The 21,653-nt window shown below is 33.8% G+C and overlaps 1 protein-coding gene across 3 annotated transcripts in view; it reads left to right on the forward strand.

Annotated features, from left to right (window-relative positions):
• LOC128987363 (protein O-mannosyl-transferase Tmtc3) overlaps positions 1-21,653 on the forward strand; it is a 262,549-nt gene that overhangs the window by 211,763 nt on the left and 29,133 nt on the right. For all 3 annotated transcript variants that reach the window (XM_054408171.1, XM_054408169.1, XM_054408168.1), the window contains exons 4-7: positions 4,087-4,168; positions 5,997-6,096; positions 6,900-7,015; positions 19,258-19,433. In XM_054408171.1, the coding sequence (XP_054264146.1) occupies positions 4,087-4,168; positions 5,997-6,096; positions 6,900-7,015; positions 19,258-19,433 (474 nt within the window). The remainder of the gene's footprint in view (positions 1-4,086; positions 4,169-5,996; positions 6,097-6,899; positions 7,016-19,257; positions 19,434-21,653) is intronic.

A 21,653-nucleotide genomic window follows, 5' to 3' on the forward strand; every position in this document is an offset into this window, starting at 1 on the left:
ATTATTTTCTTTTTTTAAAATCTGAATGTGTCTTGAGGTTTGATATTTAGAATTATAGTTAAAAGAGAGGACAACTTTGTTAAATACTTTGATAGAGAGAAAATATCATTAAATAATCAAGAACAAAATAATTGTACAACCTTTTTTTATTGTTTCAACATGAACACTGAACATTAAAACCAACAATTATACAACAGCACATGTTAATATTCTGAAATTCCAAAACATGTGTTGGAGCTAAACTAATGGCACAAATATTGAAATGTCAAAACCGTTATGTCTTATCAATAGAATACTTTACAGTAATTTATTGGGGAAATGTAAGAACAATTTTAAATAAACGGATTTTCGAATAATGCAGTTAAAAGAGTTTTATGATCAACCGTGATATCGAGATAATCAAGTTATTCTATAAATAAACGGAGTTGAGAAAAGTTAAAGAATCCTGGGACCGAGAGAAAATATTAGTTTCCTCCAGTAATCAAATTAAAATCTGCGAGCGAATTCTCTTTCTCGTTTATTAGGACATTTTTACATTCACTTTTATAACTGTTACATGTAAATATACTCTGCCTGAAGAAACTGATATATTTTTAAGCACATGCAATAAATCGAAATTGATTACGTTGTATAAAATTCAAATTTGTTCTTGAAATTCAACTCTTCCGAGCTGATAAAACCATTCACAATAGCTATTCACATCATTTTTTTTAGTCTGTAAAGAATCTTAGGTTGAATATTGGATCAACTGTTAAAACGTATTGTTATCATTGATAAACATTTTTTTCTTTAGTCAATACATTGCCCATCCTTCTTGCCACATGTGATAATTAAGTGTGAATAGATTTTGTTCTAATAAATTTCGGTAAAAGTAGGGTTCCCCAATACACATAATTCCTTATTCATTGTTGTAACGCCAGCCAGGATTATTTAAACATTTACATTCAATCATAGTAGTATCAATAGATGGACAATCAGTACTTATTCATACTTCAAACTACCTTGATCAAAGGGTATGTTGATAAGTGTATGTCATAAGTGTATGTTCATAAGGGTCCTGCACACTACAAGATATTTGAACAGCTACATTCAATTCCAACTACGTCACATCCAGCCGGTCAAATCAAATAGTACTTGCATCAAAGTCATGTTTCCTTACCTTTGTTCTTGTCCACATATTATCTAAGACAATAGGAACAGTCACACAATGGGGTCAGCCTTCCCCTGAGGGAAATGGTAGTTTGAGAGCTACACTTATGAATATGTTCTAATTAAATCTGATTACGAATAAAATACGTTCTTGTCACAAAGTGTTCCAATATTTTGCCTTTCCGCAATATTTTTGTCGAAACGAAAGTAGACCTTTCAAGACAGTATGGATTAAAAGTTGTACAAAGAGACACATGCCCAAATTGAGCATTTGTTTAGGGTTCAAAACTAATTCTTAACCTTTAAATGTCCATTGAATTCTTTTTTTTAGTTGAAATTTTCAAACTTGCAATTTAATCTATTAAAGAATTTAGTGTCTATCTGGTTTAGCTGATTTCTAGAGTTCACTTTCAAAGATCTATATAGGCTGAAAAGGTATGTTACAATGAAGCCCCTTTTTGTGCTAAGTATATATAGATTGTATGAAATAAGTATTCTACTAAAGATGAATCCTATTTCTTAGTTTGGTAATAATTTCTTACAAATAAATTTGATAAATACTTAGTTTTAGTCGCATGTATATTATATTAGTGAACTTCAGTAACAAAGATTCTTTAAGTGCGCATGTATATTATATTAGCGAACTTCAGTAACAAAGATTGTTTAAGTGCCGGTATTTTCTTCAAAAATTTATACTGTATATCTGCTATGTATTATTTTGAATTATGGTTAAAATTAAATCAATCTAATCTCATCAATTGATTTTAACTGAATATGTGCAAAAAGAGATTTATAAAACAAAATATTGAACAATTAAACAAGCTCGATTGCACTAAGAATTACCTAGCGTAAACTTACCAATTGTTAGTGTAAAATCTAACATTTCAATTGGTTCCATAAAGTATTATATTAGTTATAATTTCATAAAAGTTAAATTTCCTACACAACCTACAAATTTCAAATTTAAAATTGCTCTTCTCGCAGAAAATCTTCTACTATACTTTGTTCCCAATTTTTAGGCGGTTTGAGGAGAAGTTCATCCACCACTTAATTTGTATTTAATGTATGTTCCTTAATCAGCTGTTGAGTAATTATTTTCAAGGTAAGATTCAAGTGAAGGGAATAAATTTCTTCCCCTGAAACCACCTAAATTTAGTGAACGGAGTATAATACAGCACATTGTGAATAATATTTAAAGTGTGTACATAGTTATCGATCACACATCCGGTAAAGCTAGATGGAGAGCTGGGGCAGGCCTTGCTGTCAGTATTGACAAAAAGATTTAGCCCAGCTCACGTATCTCAGAGAGCTCGAATCTCTCGTTTGATCATCCAACCACTCTCGATATTGGGTTTGGCACCTCGGGTAAATCGCTTACTCGCCGTCTGATTTATAAAACCCACTTCGAGTCAAGGGAGTGCGTGGTTTATATCGATACAGACTCGTTAATAATTTATATCGATACAGACTCGTTAATAATTTATTTCGAGACAGAATCGTTAAAAAATGTATATCGATACAGACTCGTTAATAATTTATATCGATACAGACTCGTTAATAATTTATATCGATACAGACTCGTTAATAGTTTATATCGAGACAGACTCGTTAATAATTTATATCGATACAGACTCGTTAATAATTTATATCGATACAGACTCGTTAATTATTTATATCGAGACAGACTCGTTAATAATTTATATCGATACAGACTCGTTAATTATTTATATCGAGACAGACTCGTTAATAATTTATATCGATACAGACTCGTTAATCATTTATATCGATACAGACTCGTTAATAATTTCTATCGATACAGACTCGTCAATTATTCATATCGATACAGACTCGTTAATTATTCATTTCCTTAAAGTTATGTTGGATTGTTAAACTACAGTATTGCCTGGACCTTTAAAATCAATTATCTTTGTAGATTAAAAATCCGGGAAAAACTTGCAAGTTGTATTGATTAAGCCATTGATCGAGTACAGAAAGTAGATCAATAATAGCTTCATTACCTAATTTAGATTTTTTATAGCTAAAATATAATCGTAAATATTAACAACCGATTAACGATCGTTTGAAGAGGTTTCTCAATTATTAAACAGTGTTATGAATAAAATTAATAAACTTTGTAATATGTTAAACGAAAATTATGAATCTGATGTACGTTAACATATTTTTGTTTAAAGTGCACATCTTTGCTATAAATTTTAAACGTCCTCCTTGCTATTTGACGTAAGGAATCGGATTTTGGGTAATTTTATAAAAACACTATTCGTGCATTTATGTATACTACAGGCCTTAAACTTCTTGTTTTCATGGCTGATACATAATTGATTCGTGTCCCCCTGTTTTCGTTTCTTCCCCACTGTAATCTTCGTTATAAGTGTTTAATTTCGAGTATTACCATCCAAACGCTGTATATTAAATTTAGTGATTTTTCCAACTAAATATTATACGTGTGTTTCTTACTATTCGAAACAATTGTCACCATTATATATTTTTTTTTAGTTTGAGGATGTTTAACAACACCAAAAATTAGATCCGTTTTATGTATTTCGTGTACGCTTTTAAAACTAAAAATGTAGAAATGGTGATTTAGTATTCCTTGTATTTATGGATATACTTTTATGTAATAAACTCTTATGTAATAACTTTTATGTAATAACTTTTTACTTGTAATACACTTGAAGGTCATTGTCTATACATTTAAAATTTATGTCATACAGTAATGAAATGAACTCCAATGCTACCTAAACAAACATTAAAGAAAAATGATATTTGTATTTTAAAATTTGCTATCGGACGGGGAAAATGCTGACAGACACTGTTCGACATGTTTCAATAACAAATACTCAGCAAAGTCTGACCGAGATTAAAATTGAAATATTTTATCAACAAAGCTCAGCTCTGATTTTCAATAATGTGTTTCAGAATGTGCACCATGTTTCTGCCAGAAATATCGAGTTTTGTGTCTGCCATGTTGTTCGCCGTACATCCCATACATACTGAGGCGGTGAGTTTTGTACTTATTTATCTCATAACTATATTTTATAGTTTATTGTTAATATTTATAAATATTTTACCTACTACAGTACTTTTATTTTGTTTATTTTACAAGGGACAACATGTATGGCTTTTCTACGTAGGTTCTACTAATAAATACGTAGGTTGAAGATTCAATAAATCAAAGACTTTTAAAGATATAACCTATCATTTTTATACATATGTATGTGTGTTGTACGTAATATTTACCTTTGGTTTGAATAACTATTTATCGTTCTTACAGGGAAAAAAATAGACAAATTTTATTAAAGAGTTTTTAATTAATTCTGAAATAATCATATTAACAATATAATGTGTAGGTTAGGATAATATCATTTTGAAGAGCTGATTAAATTCATCATTAGCTCATTCTTGACATGTAATAAATGGATTAATTATCGTTTCATTAGTTTTGTGTTATCTGTTTGAGCGTTATAATACTAAACAATGTGTTCTGGTGGTTGCTAAATAAATTACCCCCCCCCCCACCCACCCACTTTAAATTAAACTATATTGCAAGCAACAATTCTCGGAAAGTTTTTGTACAGGCAGAACAGAATTTTATCAAACAAGTACGTACTCTTTAACATTTGTGGATATTTTAGTTAGTAATCATACATAATCTCTTAATTCGGATGATATTTGAGAGACAATGGACTGTGGTATACAGGCCTGGATTATCATCATTAACCTCAACTCGGGCTTAGAGTTTGAGTGTATTAGAGTTCTCAACTTTATAATCCACCTCTCTCTGCCTCTCTAGGTGTGCTTGGTTGTGTTATATTTCGGTTTTTATCGTATTATGTTGCTGAAGTATTCATGGTTTAATATTTTTATTAGTATTTTTTACAAGTAAAAAATACATTAAACTGTACTTTTTATATGTTTATGTGAAATAAAACTCTCTTAAGTCAATTAAATTATCATTAGAAACCGAAAATGAAGGGAACATTTTAAGCAGTACAGTAGTAAACAGAATTGTACAGCCAGTTTACTAAATTTGACTATTTTCACTTAATGCAGTCATTTAATAGCAGTTAAGGAAACATTTCTTATAACTTAACTCCTAACTTAAAGACGCTAACCCCTGTTGTGCTAAAAGGGTTTGACAGCTAGAAAGGACCATTAATCTTCAATCAGAGAACTTGTATCGGAACAGGTGACCTACTCAAAAGGTCAAAATGTTAACTTAAAAAATTAACAAGAAGAAGTACGCCTCTAAATCTGAGTAGCTTATTTTAAGTTAAACTATGTATACGATTATTTTTCGCAAAATCTAGAGATTGCAGTGGTTACTGGAAGACTTTGATTCATGGAAATTTAAATTTCTTTCGCTTCAAACTACACAAATACATTTTTTTTGTTCTTTCTAAATTACGAGTTTGCAGATTTTATCTTCTCCAAGTATCAACCCAACAAAAGTAAACGAGTATTTTGTATATTGTAAATTATTTGTAACGCAATTATGTTGACACTTTTAAAGACTACTTTTTTCTCTAATCCCAATATTTTACGAATCACTCAGTTAAATTTCCAGTTAAACTGTTGATAAATCAAAGTGGTAGTAGCCTACAAGACCAAATGGTAATTCATTACACAGGTACATCCGGTACAACGTACTACACGACCACTAGATACTGTACTGAACAGGCCTCTGTTGAACATCCAATATATCTTACATGTACAGGCGCTCTGTACACCACTTACAACAGGCTACAATGTTTCTCTATGTAACCTGAATTTTTGATGAATTGATATGGGTATTAATAATTTTCTAGATTATTTCTTTCTGTTTGCAGGTGACAGGAGTCGTTGGAAGGGCGGAGACTCTTTCTTCTGTGTTTTTCTTGGTTGCGTTTATCCTATATGCGAAGTCAACAAAGAGGAAACGATCTACAGGTGTGTAAATTATGATTATTGGAAGACTAGTAGGTATAATGTCAAATATATATATTCCGTAAAGTTAATAAATCGTGCACAAATATTTGCTTTTTTTCGTCATGCAAAACAGTACAATCTTATGAACCAAGATATTTAAAGACAAAGGAAACATCAAATAATTTTGAAAAATCAAGCAATTGAAATATTATTATGTGTATTTTTCTGTCAGCATATCTAAGTGTATATTTGTTCAGAAGGAACTCAAAACCACATGAAACTAATGGGTAATGTTACATAAAGACAGATCATAAAACATTACACATTCATGTACTTAAAATACCTTTGGACTATGGTCGTTTTAAGTTTTGAGGTTGGACTTTAAACAATGATTGTCGATTGTTCCCTGGAGCAACAAAATTAAAAACAAAATTGTCTTCATTTGCTCTGTTATTTTTAAAAATTTTGATCGAATACTTATCTAATCCTTCCAAACAGCTTACTAGGTTAGAGAAAGAGAAAAAAAAGTTTAAAATAACGACAATTTAGTAAAACGCTCTCATAACAATCACAGTATATCATTCACTATGTTGTAGGATGGAGATGGCTGGGTTGTTCTATGGTGGCTGTCTCGACCATAACAATCGCTGTATATTATTCACTATGTTTTAGGTTGGAGATGGCTGGGTTGTTCTATGGTGGCTGTCACGACCATAACAATCACTGTATATCATTCACTATGTTGTAGGATGGAGATGGCTGGGTTGTTCTATGGTGGCTGTCACGACCATAACAATCACTGTATATCATTCACTATGTTGTAGGATGGAGATGGCTGGGTTGTTCTATGGTGGCTGTCACGACCGCAATGTTGTGCAAAGAACAAGGCATTACCATTACTGGCATCTGTGTCGTCTATGAGCTGTTTGTGGCTCAGAAGGTGAGTCGAGTGTCTTTTACTTTCTATAGTTACCTACACTTGGCAAAAACTGCTTTGTGTTTAAGTATTATAGAGATTGAGCTAATGTTAACACGCCAAACGTCTTCTTTATACTTAAAGTAGAATATATGTAAAATGTATTGATAGTAAAAAGCTCAAATGCCTACCGCTTGCAGTTTTTTTATTAATAAAGATTTCATTCCGAAAATCCATACATGATCAGGTTTCATTAAATAGGTTTAATTATTTTAATTCAAAGCTTAATCCCCGGTGTGTTTAAAATGTTGCTGTAATTAACTTGTATATACTCGGGTCTTCATTAAAAGCCGGTCAAATTAATTTTAGTCCGTGGTCAAAGTGTTCATTTGCATCACAGATAAATTAAATCATTATTTAGCTGGTTACCAGCGTTTTCCTTATTAAATAGAATCTAACTACATTTATATATATATATATATTAATAAATTGGTGTTTGTACTTAAAAAGGATTAGAGAGTTCAAATTTTTTATGTGGTGTTAACGAGAAGGTTTAATAATGTTTTGAATATCGGATGAGTTACTTAAAATTTTTCAAGTGGTTTTTGTACAGGGTGGGGTAGCATAACTTCCTTTTTTCAAAGCTTAATAAAACTCATTGTATGAGTCAGACAAACTTTATTTGGTTTTTACAATGTAAGAACATTCCTAAAGTTTTGTTTTACGTAGTTTTGAAGAGTAAATCATGCAGGTGACGTCCCCCATTCTAGATACATTGAATGTACCGATTTGTGGTGTTTGTCCTTACCCTTTCAAGCATAGAAGGTGTTATGTTGGCAATTTCTTCCTGGATCTTGTTTTTTTATCTTGAAGGGTCCTTGGACGGTCCACATAACCGCGGGACCTCAGAAAACTCCATGGGAAAAATGCAAGGGGACAAATTGGGAGATTGAGCCGGCCATTGCAAATCACCCCTCATCGAAATAAGGCGTTTTTGACAGTTCCTGCACAATCGCCATCTTCTATGGATGGAAATGTAGGTCATCATGGCAAACTCTCGTTACAAAACGATTGGAAAAACCCAAAAAATTCCAAGGGCAGACGTATGTTTGAGCGCTGGACGCCTTGTGACCGCAACATTAAAGCTCTCACTGCATCAATGTTCTCAGGTGATCTAATGGACCGTGGGACCCCAGTTTTTCGTTTTGTTGCACTTGCAGTTTGTATAAACGTATTGAACCACAAAACAATTAATTTCCGGTCCGGAAAAGGGGCCAACAGGGCTAAATTAAACCGAATCCAAAAGGCGCGCTGGGCTGCGATCACTGAACATCCACTGGAAATGTAGGCCTCAACGGCAAACTGAAACGCACACTCTTCACTGTTCCAACCCATAATGGCGACTAAACTGTGCAAGAACAAAACTTTATAACCTCCTCTCTCGAACGAGACTGCTAGCTCTTCGCTATGACATGAACAAACAAAATGGCGCACATTTAAAAAAAGGAAGTTATGCTGCCCCACCCTGTATAACACAATATTTGAAAAAGAGAAAATGTAATGAATTTGAGGTGTAGTTGATTCTTTAGTAAACGGTTGAAATGTTTGAGTATAATCAGTACAGAGGTATATTGAACGTATTCCTGTTATTACATAATTTATTTCCACAGGATTGTATGTATGAGTTGCACGTCCAAGTATTGTGAGCCTGTATAGTCGTATTGCCTGTATAGTCGTATTGCCTGTATAGTCGTATTGCCTGTATAGTCGTATTGCCTGTATAGTCGTATTGCCTGTATAGTCGTATTGCCTGTATCGTGTTACGTCTCACAGACCAATCAGTGGTTGTATCCTCTCAGATTGGATCTACTGTGTTTCATTATCAGCTTGTTCTGCTGCTGGCTCGTCCACTAGTGGGTCTGTATTAAATCATGTATCGGTCTGTGTGATTGGCAAATAGCTTCGATCCAATTACTGGACCACTCTCCGACTAAACGTTGTACCTTGTGGGAGAGTTAATAGACTTCGATTAGACGGAAATGTTAACTATTATGATGTAAAACATGAAAATTTGAATTATTTGCTCATTAATCATAGGTATAAAGATTTGTACCTATAAGAATGATTTAGAGTAGGAGTATACATGCACCAATGGATGTATTAAAAAGAAGGGAATGAATGTGATTTAACGATAGGAGAGTTAATAGTTGAGATAAAAAAGAGGGAAAAGAGAAAGGGTAATAGTTTGAAGGACCACAGGGGTATAATGTTGAGAAAGAGAAATATTGAAATTACTAGAAAATATGAGTGAGAAAAATGAACACACTTATTAATAATTACAAAAGAAAAGAAACAATTTTAAACATTACAAAAGAACAAGATCCTGTTTTATTTACGCTTGTGTGCTACTTATGTTAACATTACAATAATAAGGAATAATTTAATATAACAACAAACACATGTTGCTGAAAGAGTTCGTTTTAAGTAAAAACAGAGGATGAAATAAAATGTTCAAGTTTACTGAATGCTTAGAGCTTATAATTGTTTAGTATCATTTCTAATTGGTATGAGTACATTTGTAAAAATGACATTAATTGATTTACAACTCATAAACTAATAATTAATAATTGAAAGGTAGGCTGATCCTCTTTAATTTAGTACATCACTCTTTAAATGCAACATTTTAACGTATTGAATGTAGTTTCTATTAATTTCACAAATGATGTTATACTCTCAACCAAAAATATTATTGTTCTATTTACACTTCTAGCGGATGTAATGAGTGCACTAAAATGAATTTAGTTAATTTACAAGGAGAGAAATTTAGTATAACCATTGCTTTAAGTGGTGAATTAGGTGTAATGTAATGAAACCAGTAAACTGTATAGCCTAGGTTGATAGGGCTACTAAAATAATAAACAACTAATTATTATTGAAATGGAATGAATGTGAAAGTGTAGTGGCACCACACTTATCACAAAGTGAATTGAAATTCCTGTATACACTTCTATTAATATTGATTGCAAACTTTTCCACTGACTAGAGTTAATGATGAGTCCTGCCTTCCTTGTCCACTTCCTAAGACACAGTTAAGGTCTGCCATTGTCAGTGACAGCGTATCAATACCTGATAGATCCATTGTGGCGCTATTGAGACGGTTCCGTTCTCGTTCAGCCTGACACTATTGTCGCGTGTATTGGTTGATACAATATTGAACACTGCTCAGAAATTCTCTTGTGATTGTCAAAGTTAATTTCGTACCTTGTAATAAACGATGGCAGACGTCATTGTAGTATGAAAGACATGTGTCCCCTAACAACGCATGTTTATAAGTATTAATTGTAGCCAGTATTTGGAGATGTAACAGTATAGGTACAGGGTGTCCACAAAATATTCGTTCATTTTCATACTTAAACCCATATGTTACGTTTGCATGTAAGCATATGATATTCTACCTGTGTTTTTTGTTTTAGACATAGCTTGAGTACCTATAGTTTTACTCACGATTGGTCGAGTCTATTGATTTAAATTTATATTGTTTAAAGCGGTGGGTAGGGATTGATTAAAATGATGAATTAGAATGATCTTGCAATAAACTAAGTATATTGTGTAATCTAAACTGAGGGAGGAAACGATAGTTTTGCCAATAGCAGAAAACATAATATGACATAGAGTGGTTAATAAGCCAGTTACAAATCAAATACAAGACAATATGTATAACATCCATCTTCTTTTGGGAAAATTAATAACTAAATTATCTGCATCAATAAAACAAAAATATCTAAATCATCCTAAGATGTAATACAAACAAATAATTACAGGCTTATCTGTCGCTTTAGTATACAACATAACATATGAATTAAAAAACAACTTTTTTCATAAGTTTAACCTAGTATGCCTGACTATTTATTAGCTCAAATTGGTTTCTATAAGCTTATGATGTCTGTAACTTGTCTAAAGTTTGAGTGGCCCCAATTCAGCCTTATAGTGTAATAAGTCGGTGACATACTCTTTGACTGAATTATTCTATACTTCCATTAAGTTGTCATTATTATGGAAAGGAGTAGATTTTTTCTGGCTTTCAGAAGTAAAATGTTTGATACCTGACAAAAGGCTTGAAATCATGCTCATCTTGATAAGAGCAGGTCTGGTGATGGAAAATTTATTTATGTTCTCCATTAGTGTATAGGTCTAGTTGGCTATTGTAAATGTGCGGCTGTACTAAATTCAACGATGGTTACAACATTAGTTATCTAGAGTATGTCCCATCAAGAGGCCCCACTCTGATCATAGATTCGTTTGACCTGGAACTGTTAGCGGACACAGCCATAATGTGTCAGGAAGAGATAATTTATCAAAGAACCAACAACAAAATCGTTTAGAATATGTCCCACTAATGGGGCCCCACTTTGTTCATGGACCTTTTTGACCTTGAACTGTTGGTGGACACAGCAATAATGTGTCAGGAAGAAATCATTTATCAAAGAACCAACAACAAAATCGTTAAGAATATGTCCCACAAATGGGACCCCAATCTGGTCACAGAACTATTCAATCTGGAACTGTAAGCGGACACAGAAATAATGTGTCAGGAAGAGATAATTCATCAAAGAACCAACAACAAAATCGTTAAGAATATGTCCCACTAATGGGGCCCCAATCTGGTCATGGAACTATTTGATCTGGAACTGTAAGCGGACACAGAAATAATGTGTCAGGAAGAGATAATTCATCAAAGAACCAACAACAAAATCGTTAAGAATATGTCCAACTAATGGGGCCCCAATCTGGTCATGGAACTATTTGATCTGGAACTGTAATCGGACACAGAAATAATGTGTCAGGAAGAGATAATTCATCAAAGAACCAACAACAAAATCTTTATGAATATGTCCCACTAATGGGACCCCACTCAGGACTAAAACTGTTTGATTTTAAACTGTTAGCGGACACAGAAATAATGTGTCAGGAAGAGATAATTCATCAAAGAACCAACAACAAAATCGTTAAGAATATGTCCAACTAATGGGACCCCACTCAGGACTAAAACTGTTTGATTTTAAACTGTTAGCGGACACAGAAATAATGTGTCAGGAAGAGATCATTTATCAAAGAAACAATTACAAAATCGTTAAGAATATGTCCCACTAATGGGACCCCACTCAGGACTAAAACTGATTGATTTTAAACTGTTAGCGGACACAGAAATAATGTGTCAGGAAGAGACAATTCATCAAAGGACCAACAACAAAATCGTTAAGAATATGTCCCACAAATGGGACCCCACTCTGGTCATGGAACTGTTTGACCTGGAACTGTTAGCAGACACAGAAATAATGTGTAAGGAAGAGACAATTCATCAAAGGACCAACAACAAAATCGTTAAGAATATGTCCCACAAATGGGACCCCACTCTGGTCATGGAACTGTTTGACCTGGAACTGTTAGCGGACACAGAAATAATGTGTCAGGAAGAGATAATTCATCAAAGAACCAACAACAAAATCGTTAAGAATATGTCCCACTAATATGATCCCACTCAGGACTAAAACTGTTTGATTTTAAACTGTTAGCGGACACAGAAATAATGTGTCAGGAAGAGATCATTTATCAAAGAAACAATTACAAAATCGTTAAGAATATGTCCCACTAATGGGACCCCACTCTGGTCATGGAACTATTTGACCTAGAACTGTTAACGGATACAACTATGATGTGTAAAGAACAGATATTTCGAACCAACAACAAAATCTTTAAGAATATGTCCCATCACGAGGCCCCGCCAAGTAACTCCTGCCCATCGCATTAGAAAATATAAAATCAAATTACCAGACTCTACCAATCATAAGCTATAACTGTACTCAAGAGTTTTCTGATACAACAAACACAGGTAGAATATCATAGGCATCCGTTGAAACGTAACATTATGGTTCAAGTATGAAAATGCACAAATATTTTGGACACCCTGTTAAACCCTCCAATACTAGCTACAATTAATACGTAAACATGCGATATTGATGAGACACGTTTCTTTCATACTACAATGAAAACCTGCCATCGTTTATTACTGGGTACAAAATTAACTTTGGCAATCACAAGAGAATTTCTGAGCAGTGTTCAATATTGTATGAACCAATACACGCCACAATAGTATCAGGTTGAACGAGAACGGAACCGTCTCAATAGCGCCACAATGGATCTATCAGCTATTGATACGCTGTCACTGACAATAGCAGACCTTAAACTGTGTCTTAGGAAGTGGACAAGGCAGTCAGAACACTCGTCATTAACTCCAGTCAATGGAAAATGTTGCAATTAATAATATTATAAGCGTATACAGGAGTTTCTATTTATCTTGTCATTATTTGAATGTAAATATTTTTTTAAGCAGAGCAGAATATCACATATACAATTAATAGAAAGTACTTAAATACATATACAACACACAGATTACATATATCAATAGATCAAAATGTTGCATTAAATCAGTGATAGAGCGACTTCAACTGAGTGTATTAGATCAAAGATTGTTAAATAATAATTTCAATTTTCCGATTGTCACTAAAAAGTTTTTAATTACTGATTTGGTAAAAGCAGGTTACCTAAAAAAGAATTGAAAAGTAATCTGTGTCACTTAAGTAAATGAAATGACTAAAAATAAATTGTAATTGAATAGTTAGGTACCTCATTTTTCAAGTCAAGTAAGCAAATCAGTCGAAATCCCCGCTTTTACAGCGAAATAGTTTACATATTTCACCAAATCGAAGTCTATTAACTCTGCCGCAAGGTAAAACGTTTAGTCGGAGAGTGGTCCAGTAATTGGATCGAAGCTATTTGCCAATCACACAGACTGATACATGATTTAATACAGACCCACTAGTGGACGAGCCAGCAACAGAACAAGCTGATAATGAACCACAGTAGATCCGGTCTGAGAGGATACAACCCTGATTGGTAGCCTACTGTGATTATAAAATAATTCCACATTAAACAACATAAATGTACCTGTTTCAAAGTATTTGTCAATGATTTCATAAACTGTTCTGCTCAGCATCAACAACTTTTCTGTCTACAGTTTTATTAATTTTGATTGCAAAAACCATTGCCCAAAGTGTGATAAACATGTATCCCTTTATCACCGCATGTTTTGGTATTAATTGTAGCCAGTATTAGAAGAAGTAACAGGGTTTCCACAAAATATTAGTTAATTTTCATTCATTTTCATACTTGAACCATGTTACGTTTCAACTTAGGCCTATGATATTCTACCTGTGTTGTTTTAGACGTAGCTTGAGTATAGTGTTACTCATGATTGGTCGAGTCTATTAATTTTAATTTATATTGTCTAAAGCGGCGGACAGGGATAATTAAAATGACGTCACAGACATTTTGTAACACACAAAGTAATTTGTAATTAAGGATTTTTAATTCTTTTCATTCATTAGCTATCAAAATCAGTCGTTTTAGGATTTTAATCTCTTGCAGTAGGTCAATATGAAAGACTTACTGTATGATATGATATGCATTTTTTACAGTCCTTACTAACTATATCATAAACATTGTGTGTGTGTTATTAACTGTTTGTGAGTTTTATAGTGAATTAGTTTATACAATATCTTTTTTTCAATGAGTTCTCCATTTGTCGTGTTGCTTAGCCCTTAGCTTATTACTATTTTAGGCCCTATACAAAATAATGCCCATGTAAAGCTGTAGGCCTACTGATGCCAATATTAGATAATTCTTTGTTCATGATGATGTAACAAATAATGCTATTGTAAGTGTGAGGTTATTATACTAAGGAGGTTAGGATTCAGGGAATGAATTATACAAATTGCATGGTGGAAACATATTACTTTATTTTATCCTCAATTCAATTTTGAAAAACAACTTCTTTTAAAGATTAATAGGCATTTTAATTTAATTTTGTTGTAGTATATAATGAATGTAAAATGTAATGTAAATGTGGCGATGTTTAATTAATATTTCGTTTTAACACAATTAGTTACCAAGACATGTCATTATTTCATTATATATTAAATACTTTGAAACTGTCCAACATATAGCTATCTTCTACGAAAGTCGAAAACTAACTTTATTTTCTATAACTATAACTTCTATCAGTTACTTTTTAAACTAACTAACTAGTAACTTCCATCAGTTTACTTTTTACGGAACTTTTAACTTTTGACTAGTTAGAAATTTTGACAAACTTTCCCAACTATGCAAAGTATATTGTGGCTGACCTAAAGGAGGAAACGATAGTTTTGCCAATAGCAGAAAACATAATATGACAGAGTTGGCAATAAGCCAGTTACAGTTTAAATACAATACAATATGTTTGACTCTTCTTTTAGGGAAATTAATAACTACCTGATCTGCATCAATAAAATAAATATATCAAAATCATTTTACAAGAATTAATACGGAAAAATGCTTATAGATTATCTGTTGCTTTAGTAAAACTTAACATCGAAATCAACGAAACAACTTTTTTCATAAGTTTAACCGAGTAGGCCTGACTATTTTTAGCTCAAATTTGGTTTTATAAGCCTTTGATGTTACCACCTGCTTGTCTGGAGGGTCGTACTGCTTTTGCGCTCTAATCCGGACCCCCCAAAAGGATTAGCAAGGGTCACTTAATCCCCTATCTCGTTTGCGCTTTCTTCGGGCCAGGTAGCCAACGTGACGGTATTCCCCTTTAGACAACTATTTGTAAACAAACCCTTACACACTGGATAACTATTTGTAAATAGGTCTACTCCTTGTGAACGCAGCCGTGACAACAAACTTATCTAAAGACCAAGTGGCTTGGAGAAAAGATTGTTCAGTTAGGAGAAGAAAAAATTGGGAAAATGGACTTTATAAAATGTGTGGGGTACAGGGCGAGTGTAGAGAAATAAGTTTTCCTACAGTCACCCGACAAAGTTGGCTCCCTTGTACTGTTTATAGTACAGAAAGCTGCTGATTGCTGCATATTTATACTTTGTCGTACGGTTTATACTTTGGCGCACATCAGGATTCTAACGAAACAACACAAAACAGCGTGGTTCTATTATGCACGTAATCCGTGTACGCTTGGAAATAGGTTGGCAACACTTAAAGATAATAATACTATGAACAGCTGATTGACTATTATAACTACGATTGAACCTGCCATTTCGTGTTTATAGTTTACGTTCTCCTTTCGGTATTTCTGAACTTTCTGGACTTTTCTTTTAAACGTTTTAAAACACTCCTACAATCTTAATAAACAACAAAATATCTTTAAAGCATTTTTTTAGGCGCGGAAACCACTGCAAATTACAAAAATATACGGAACTATTTTCTCAAGTCGCGGAGCACATTGCTTGCCGAGGAAAAAATAGTGGAGTGATACGGACCAGAGACTAACTTCCTCTAGGGCACCAATTTGTGTTGCCAGCTGAACCTAAAAACGTGTTGTATAGTGTTTGAAAGACTAATTATTTATATGCTTTATAGTGACTGTAGGAAAAATATAATGTGTAACACGAGTGCAAAAGGCCTTTGCTCACTAGTTACACAAATAACTATTTAAATATAGGGTTAAGTATTATGTATATATTTCTTTTATTGTTTGTTGTTTGTATTGTAAATAGTTAAATCAATAACATCTATAATATTTCAATTACTATATATATATATAACATACTCTTTTTCAGATTGATTTTTGTATAAATATGTTTACGCATGGGAATGGGGAAATATATAATGCGTTAAAAGTATAAATGTGTAATGTTTTAATAAGCCCATAATAGAATATAAAGAGTACAGCTAAAGAAAATACTAGGCTAGTACTTAATTTTAATATAGGATTTTAATATACTGTAGTTCACAATCGAGTATGATATTCAATAAGAAAGCAAGTCATAACTCTGAACTCTGACCCATTCGACTCTGAATGTTAGTGTATACTTATAACTAACTATACGATAGAGCAGGAATTACAATCCGCGGATATATTTTACAAATTATGCCGCCAAAAAGCGCAAACGAGATTTCCCTGATGGGGTACCTGTGGGCCCTTCTGGGCTTGAAGCGCAAACGAGATCAACTTTCTACCTAACAGAGGATTAGAGCGCAAACGAGGTCCGCCCGTCTGGAGTTTGAGTTGCCCGGTGTAGGTAGACCTTTAGTTCAATGAGTCGTTGTCATACTCTTTGTTGAAGGTATGAAGGAGTTTGTGCATTTACGGCTTATCATTTAGTAATTTCTTCAATGCTGTTAATGAGTTTAATCTTCACGATTTCGTTGTTGGTTGTCTTCATAGAATGGTCTCTTCCTGACACATTATGGCTATGTCCGTCAACAATTCCAGGTTCATGACCAAAGTGGGGCCTCTTGGTGGGACATATACTCAACTTCAACTAATGAATCGATTACCGCAAGGTAAAACGTTTGTTGGATTTAGGATATTTTTTGCCAATCGCACAAATTGATACATAATTTTATACTGCTCACAAGTGGACGAGTCAGCAACAAAACAACTCAAAGTCTTGGGTAGTGAAATCCGAAAGCAAAAATTAGAGCGAGAACCAAATCATTATCCAGCTTTTCTGACATATGCATACTGCTGCACTGTCACTATTCTTCCACTGTTTTAATGTTGCCCTTAAGACAAACAGTATTAAAGCGATTTGACATGGGTGGTCAAATCAATGAGCAAAAATTAGAGCGAGAACTAAATCGTTGTCTCGCATAACCTGCTGTTGCTCGTGACCTGTGCATACTGCTTTACCGACACTGGTCTTTCCACTGTACCGAGTATTGCCCTTAAGTCAAATATGAAGGGTAGTTCGATCGAGAGGGGTATTTTGAACAAAAGCGGGGTCCAAATCGGGGGGGGGGGGGGGGGGGTGAATTTTAAATGGTACCTTGGATACTGTACAATATAAATATGTTTTGACCCAAAAAATATTAGCACAAGCAAGGAATTTGGTACAGATGTTAGGTGTACCTTCCATTTGAACATTAGGAATTCCTCTGAAATTGAAGCTTTGCTACGGCAGCCAAATTGGAAAATGGCGGCATATTTCTGCATTTTGGCCATAATTTCTTTATTATTATAGATACAGGAAAACACTTTATATACAAAATGTAGTCCATATAAGAATACACATTTTTGGTTTGATCCTGTTTCTCTAAACCAAACGGTTGAGTATAATCAGTTTTGTAATTGATTAAAAACAGGTGAAACAAATAAAAAATGACATTTTATTTAAGGTTTACGACATTTCAACCCACTCAGGTAAACATAGTGATGCCATGGATAAAACATACTTCCTTAGTAGACTTCTCCTTATGGAACGTCCGAAGACAATTTTATTGTTAGTTCTGTCAGGTGCAGTGTAGAGGCCATGTTTTGTTTACAATTTGATTCTTGTTCTTTCAGCCATTTAAAACCTCGTTAAGCCAAATAAAACTATCCAAACAACAACTCAGGTCCTACTTATATAAACAAACAGTAAAGCACAAATAATGAGTTTACCACTAAAATAATATTTTAATAATTCGTCGTAATTTTAAAAGAAGATGGTCGTCAGGTGCTGTAAAGAGACTGTGTGTGCTGTGTCTAACTCTGCTGGTCTTTGTACAGGTGAGGCTGGTGGATGTGACACAGTTCATGTGTTGTGTGCTCAATGGCAAAGTGTCGTGGCAACACACATGGTCATCAGATGCTGCCAAGAGACTGTGCTATGTCTAACTCTGCTGGTCTTTATACAGGTGCGGCTGGTGGATGTGACACAGTTCATGTGTTGTGTGCTCAGTGGCAAAGTGTCGTGGCAACACACATGGTCATCAGATGCTGCCAAGAGACTGTGTGTGCTGTGTCTAACTCTGCTGGTCTTTATACAGGTGCGGCTGGTGGATGTGACACAGTTCATGTGTTGTGTGCTCAGTGGCAAAGTGTCGTGGCAACACACATGGTCATCAGATGCTGCCAAGAGACTGTGTGTGCTGTGTCTAACTCTGCTGGTCTTTATACAGGTGCGGCTGGTGGATGTGACACAGTTCATGTGTTGTGTGCTCAGTGGCAAAGTGTCGTGGCAACACACATGGTCATCAGATGCTGCCAAGAGACTGTGCTATGTCTAACACTGCTGGTCTTTATACAGGTGCGGTTGGTGGATGTGACACAGTTCATGTGTTGTGTGCTCAGTGGCAAAGTGTCGTGGCAACACACATGGTCATCAGATGCTGCCAAGAGACTGTGTGTGTTGTGTCTAACTCTGCTGGTCTTTATACAGGTGCGGCTGGTGGATGTGACACAGTTCCTGTGTTGTGTGCTCAGTGGCAAAGTGTCGTGGCAACACACATGGTCATCAGATGCTGCCAAGAGACTGTGTGTGTTGGTGCTTTCAACTGTTGCCTTGCTGCTTGTCAGACTTCAGATCATGGGATCCAAACTTCCTGTCTTTACAAGGTCAGTCTACTTTTTTAATTATGTGCAAACAAAAAAAGTTTCATAATTTTGTGGACCCTAGATAAAAAATGTTAAAGAATATCCTAAACTGTTTTATAATTATATTACTAGAAATATTATTTTCAGAAGCAATGAGACTTAACCGTCCACCATAGCTTAAGATAATTAATTTCTTGGGCCAACAAGGAAACAAGGAAGGAAAACAATGTACAACACTAGAAATACCATATTGTTACTAGTTCTTTGTGCTTAAAGAATTTCAGAATCTTGGTTATTTAACTCTAAAGTTTTACTTCGACGCTCTTTATTTTACTTAAAACTGGTAAAACCTTGATAACAAGACTCTCGTGGGGATTATTAAATAATATTTGTTATCAAGGTTGACTTCTTAATGAGGTTTGCAATAACATGTAATTAGGGGTAAAATAAATTCTAGGGGATTAAAAAATGAGTGTTGACTTGTTATTGAGGTTCCACTGTATTGCATTTGAACTCCAAGCTCCCTTGGTCGAATCAAAGGCAAGATCAATTGCATTTGCCAGTTGAAACGTTTAAATGTTCGGTTAATTTGCATCGACTTCCTCGTTAGCTGTCCTAGTTGGTTTCAGTTGCGCATTTGTTATGTTTGGTGAAGCAGTTACCTGTAAATTTCGTCTCACAAACGGCAAACATCAGACCCAACCCCTTCATTTGAACTTACCAAACAAACATATTCCCTGATCAATTTGTGGCGTATATACGGCAGACGTGTTTGCTTGTAAAACGACGTGTTTGTTAACTCTGGTCATTGCATCGTGATAGCTTTGTCGTGGCAATTTCTGTTCCAATTAGATTTTAAATGTATTATAATTTTCTATAGTTATAATATTTGACAATTTTTATACAGGGTGATTGGTACTCAGTGTGACAAAATTTGTTTGGTGTAAGTACAAAGTAAATGAAGTGTGATGATGCATATAAAATGTTCCAAGTCTAAAAATTAGCTTCCCAAAAAATTATTTTATGTTTTTAAAAAATGACTATGTTTTTAAACTTAATACAGCTATTTCTCAATTACCTGTAAATGGATTTGAGTAGACAATGTCATTTTCGTGTTCTACATTAAATTTTGAATAAGAATAATAGAAAATGACAGAGGATCAGTTGTAAAAACTCCATCGTAAATAGATTCAAAGATAAAAATTAAGATTTTTGGTAAAAATTCAAAAAACATTGGTCAAATGCATTTGTTCACACCCTGTATACAGGAAAGTGTCGCAATATGTTAAAAACTGCGCCATTTTATAAGATTTCCAACCATATGCTACACTATTGAGGTTTAGATATTATTTTGTTTGTTTTAGTGGTTTGAATGCCAGAAAACAGGGAACGTTTTTACTGTTTTTACTGTTCAAGCTGAAACAAAAATACAACTTTTGCTTAATACATGCCGACTTTCTATGTTTTAAATGTTAAAGACACCATGCTTTTTTAGTCTTCAAAGCACTAAAGCGTACATAAGCTGACGTAAAGCTCAATGGTGTAGCATATGGTTGGAAAGCTTATAAAATGGCGCAGTTTTTAACATATTCCGACACTTTCTTGTATACAGGGTGTGAAAAAAGCAATATACCATTGTTTTTTTTTTAATTTTTATCAAACATCTTAATTTTTATCTTTGAATCTAATTACAATGGAGTTTTTACAACTGATCCTCCGTCATTTTCTATTATTCTTGTTTATAATTTAATGTAGAACACGAAAGTGACATTGTCTACTCAAATCCATATACAGGTAATTGAGAAATCGCTGTATTAAGTTTAAAAGCATGGTTATTTTTGAAAAACATAAAATAATTTTTTGGGAAGCTAATTTTTAGATTTGGAACATTTGACATGCATCATCACACTTCATTTACTTTGTACTTACACCAAAAAACTTTTGTCATACTGAGTACCAATCACCCTGTATTGCTTAAATCGGTGTTCGTGAGAATAACTTGTGCCCTTTAATTCATTGAAGTTTTAACTTCGTTAGGGAGGAATTTGCTGTAGAAATCGACCGTTTATTAAAATGTCAAATACTAAACATATCGTTTAATTTCCTATTATAATTCACGAAACACTTATTATTTACCTATCTTGTTATTATTTTACGCTGCAATTTCAAATGGTACATTAAACCGTTCCGTTGCATCAATATTTTCCCTTGTCAGAGGAAATTGGTTTAATGTTATGGTCT

This window comes from Macrosteles quadrilineatus, unplaced genomic scaffold (genome assembly GCF_028750875.1).
Source record: "Macrosteles quadrilineatus isolate MER2022 unplaced genomic scaffold, UCM_ALF_1.0 Scaffold_2__2_contigs__length_208266976, whole genome shotgun sequence".
Lineage (NCBI taxonomy): Eukaryota > Metazoa > Arthropoda > Insecta > Hemiptera > Cicadellidae > Macrosteles > Macrosteles quadrilineatus.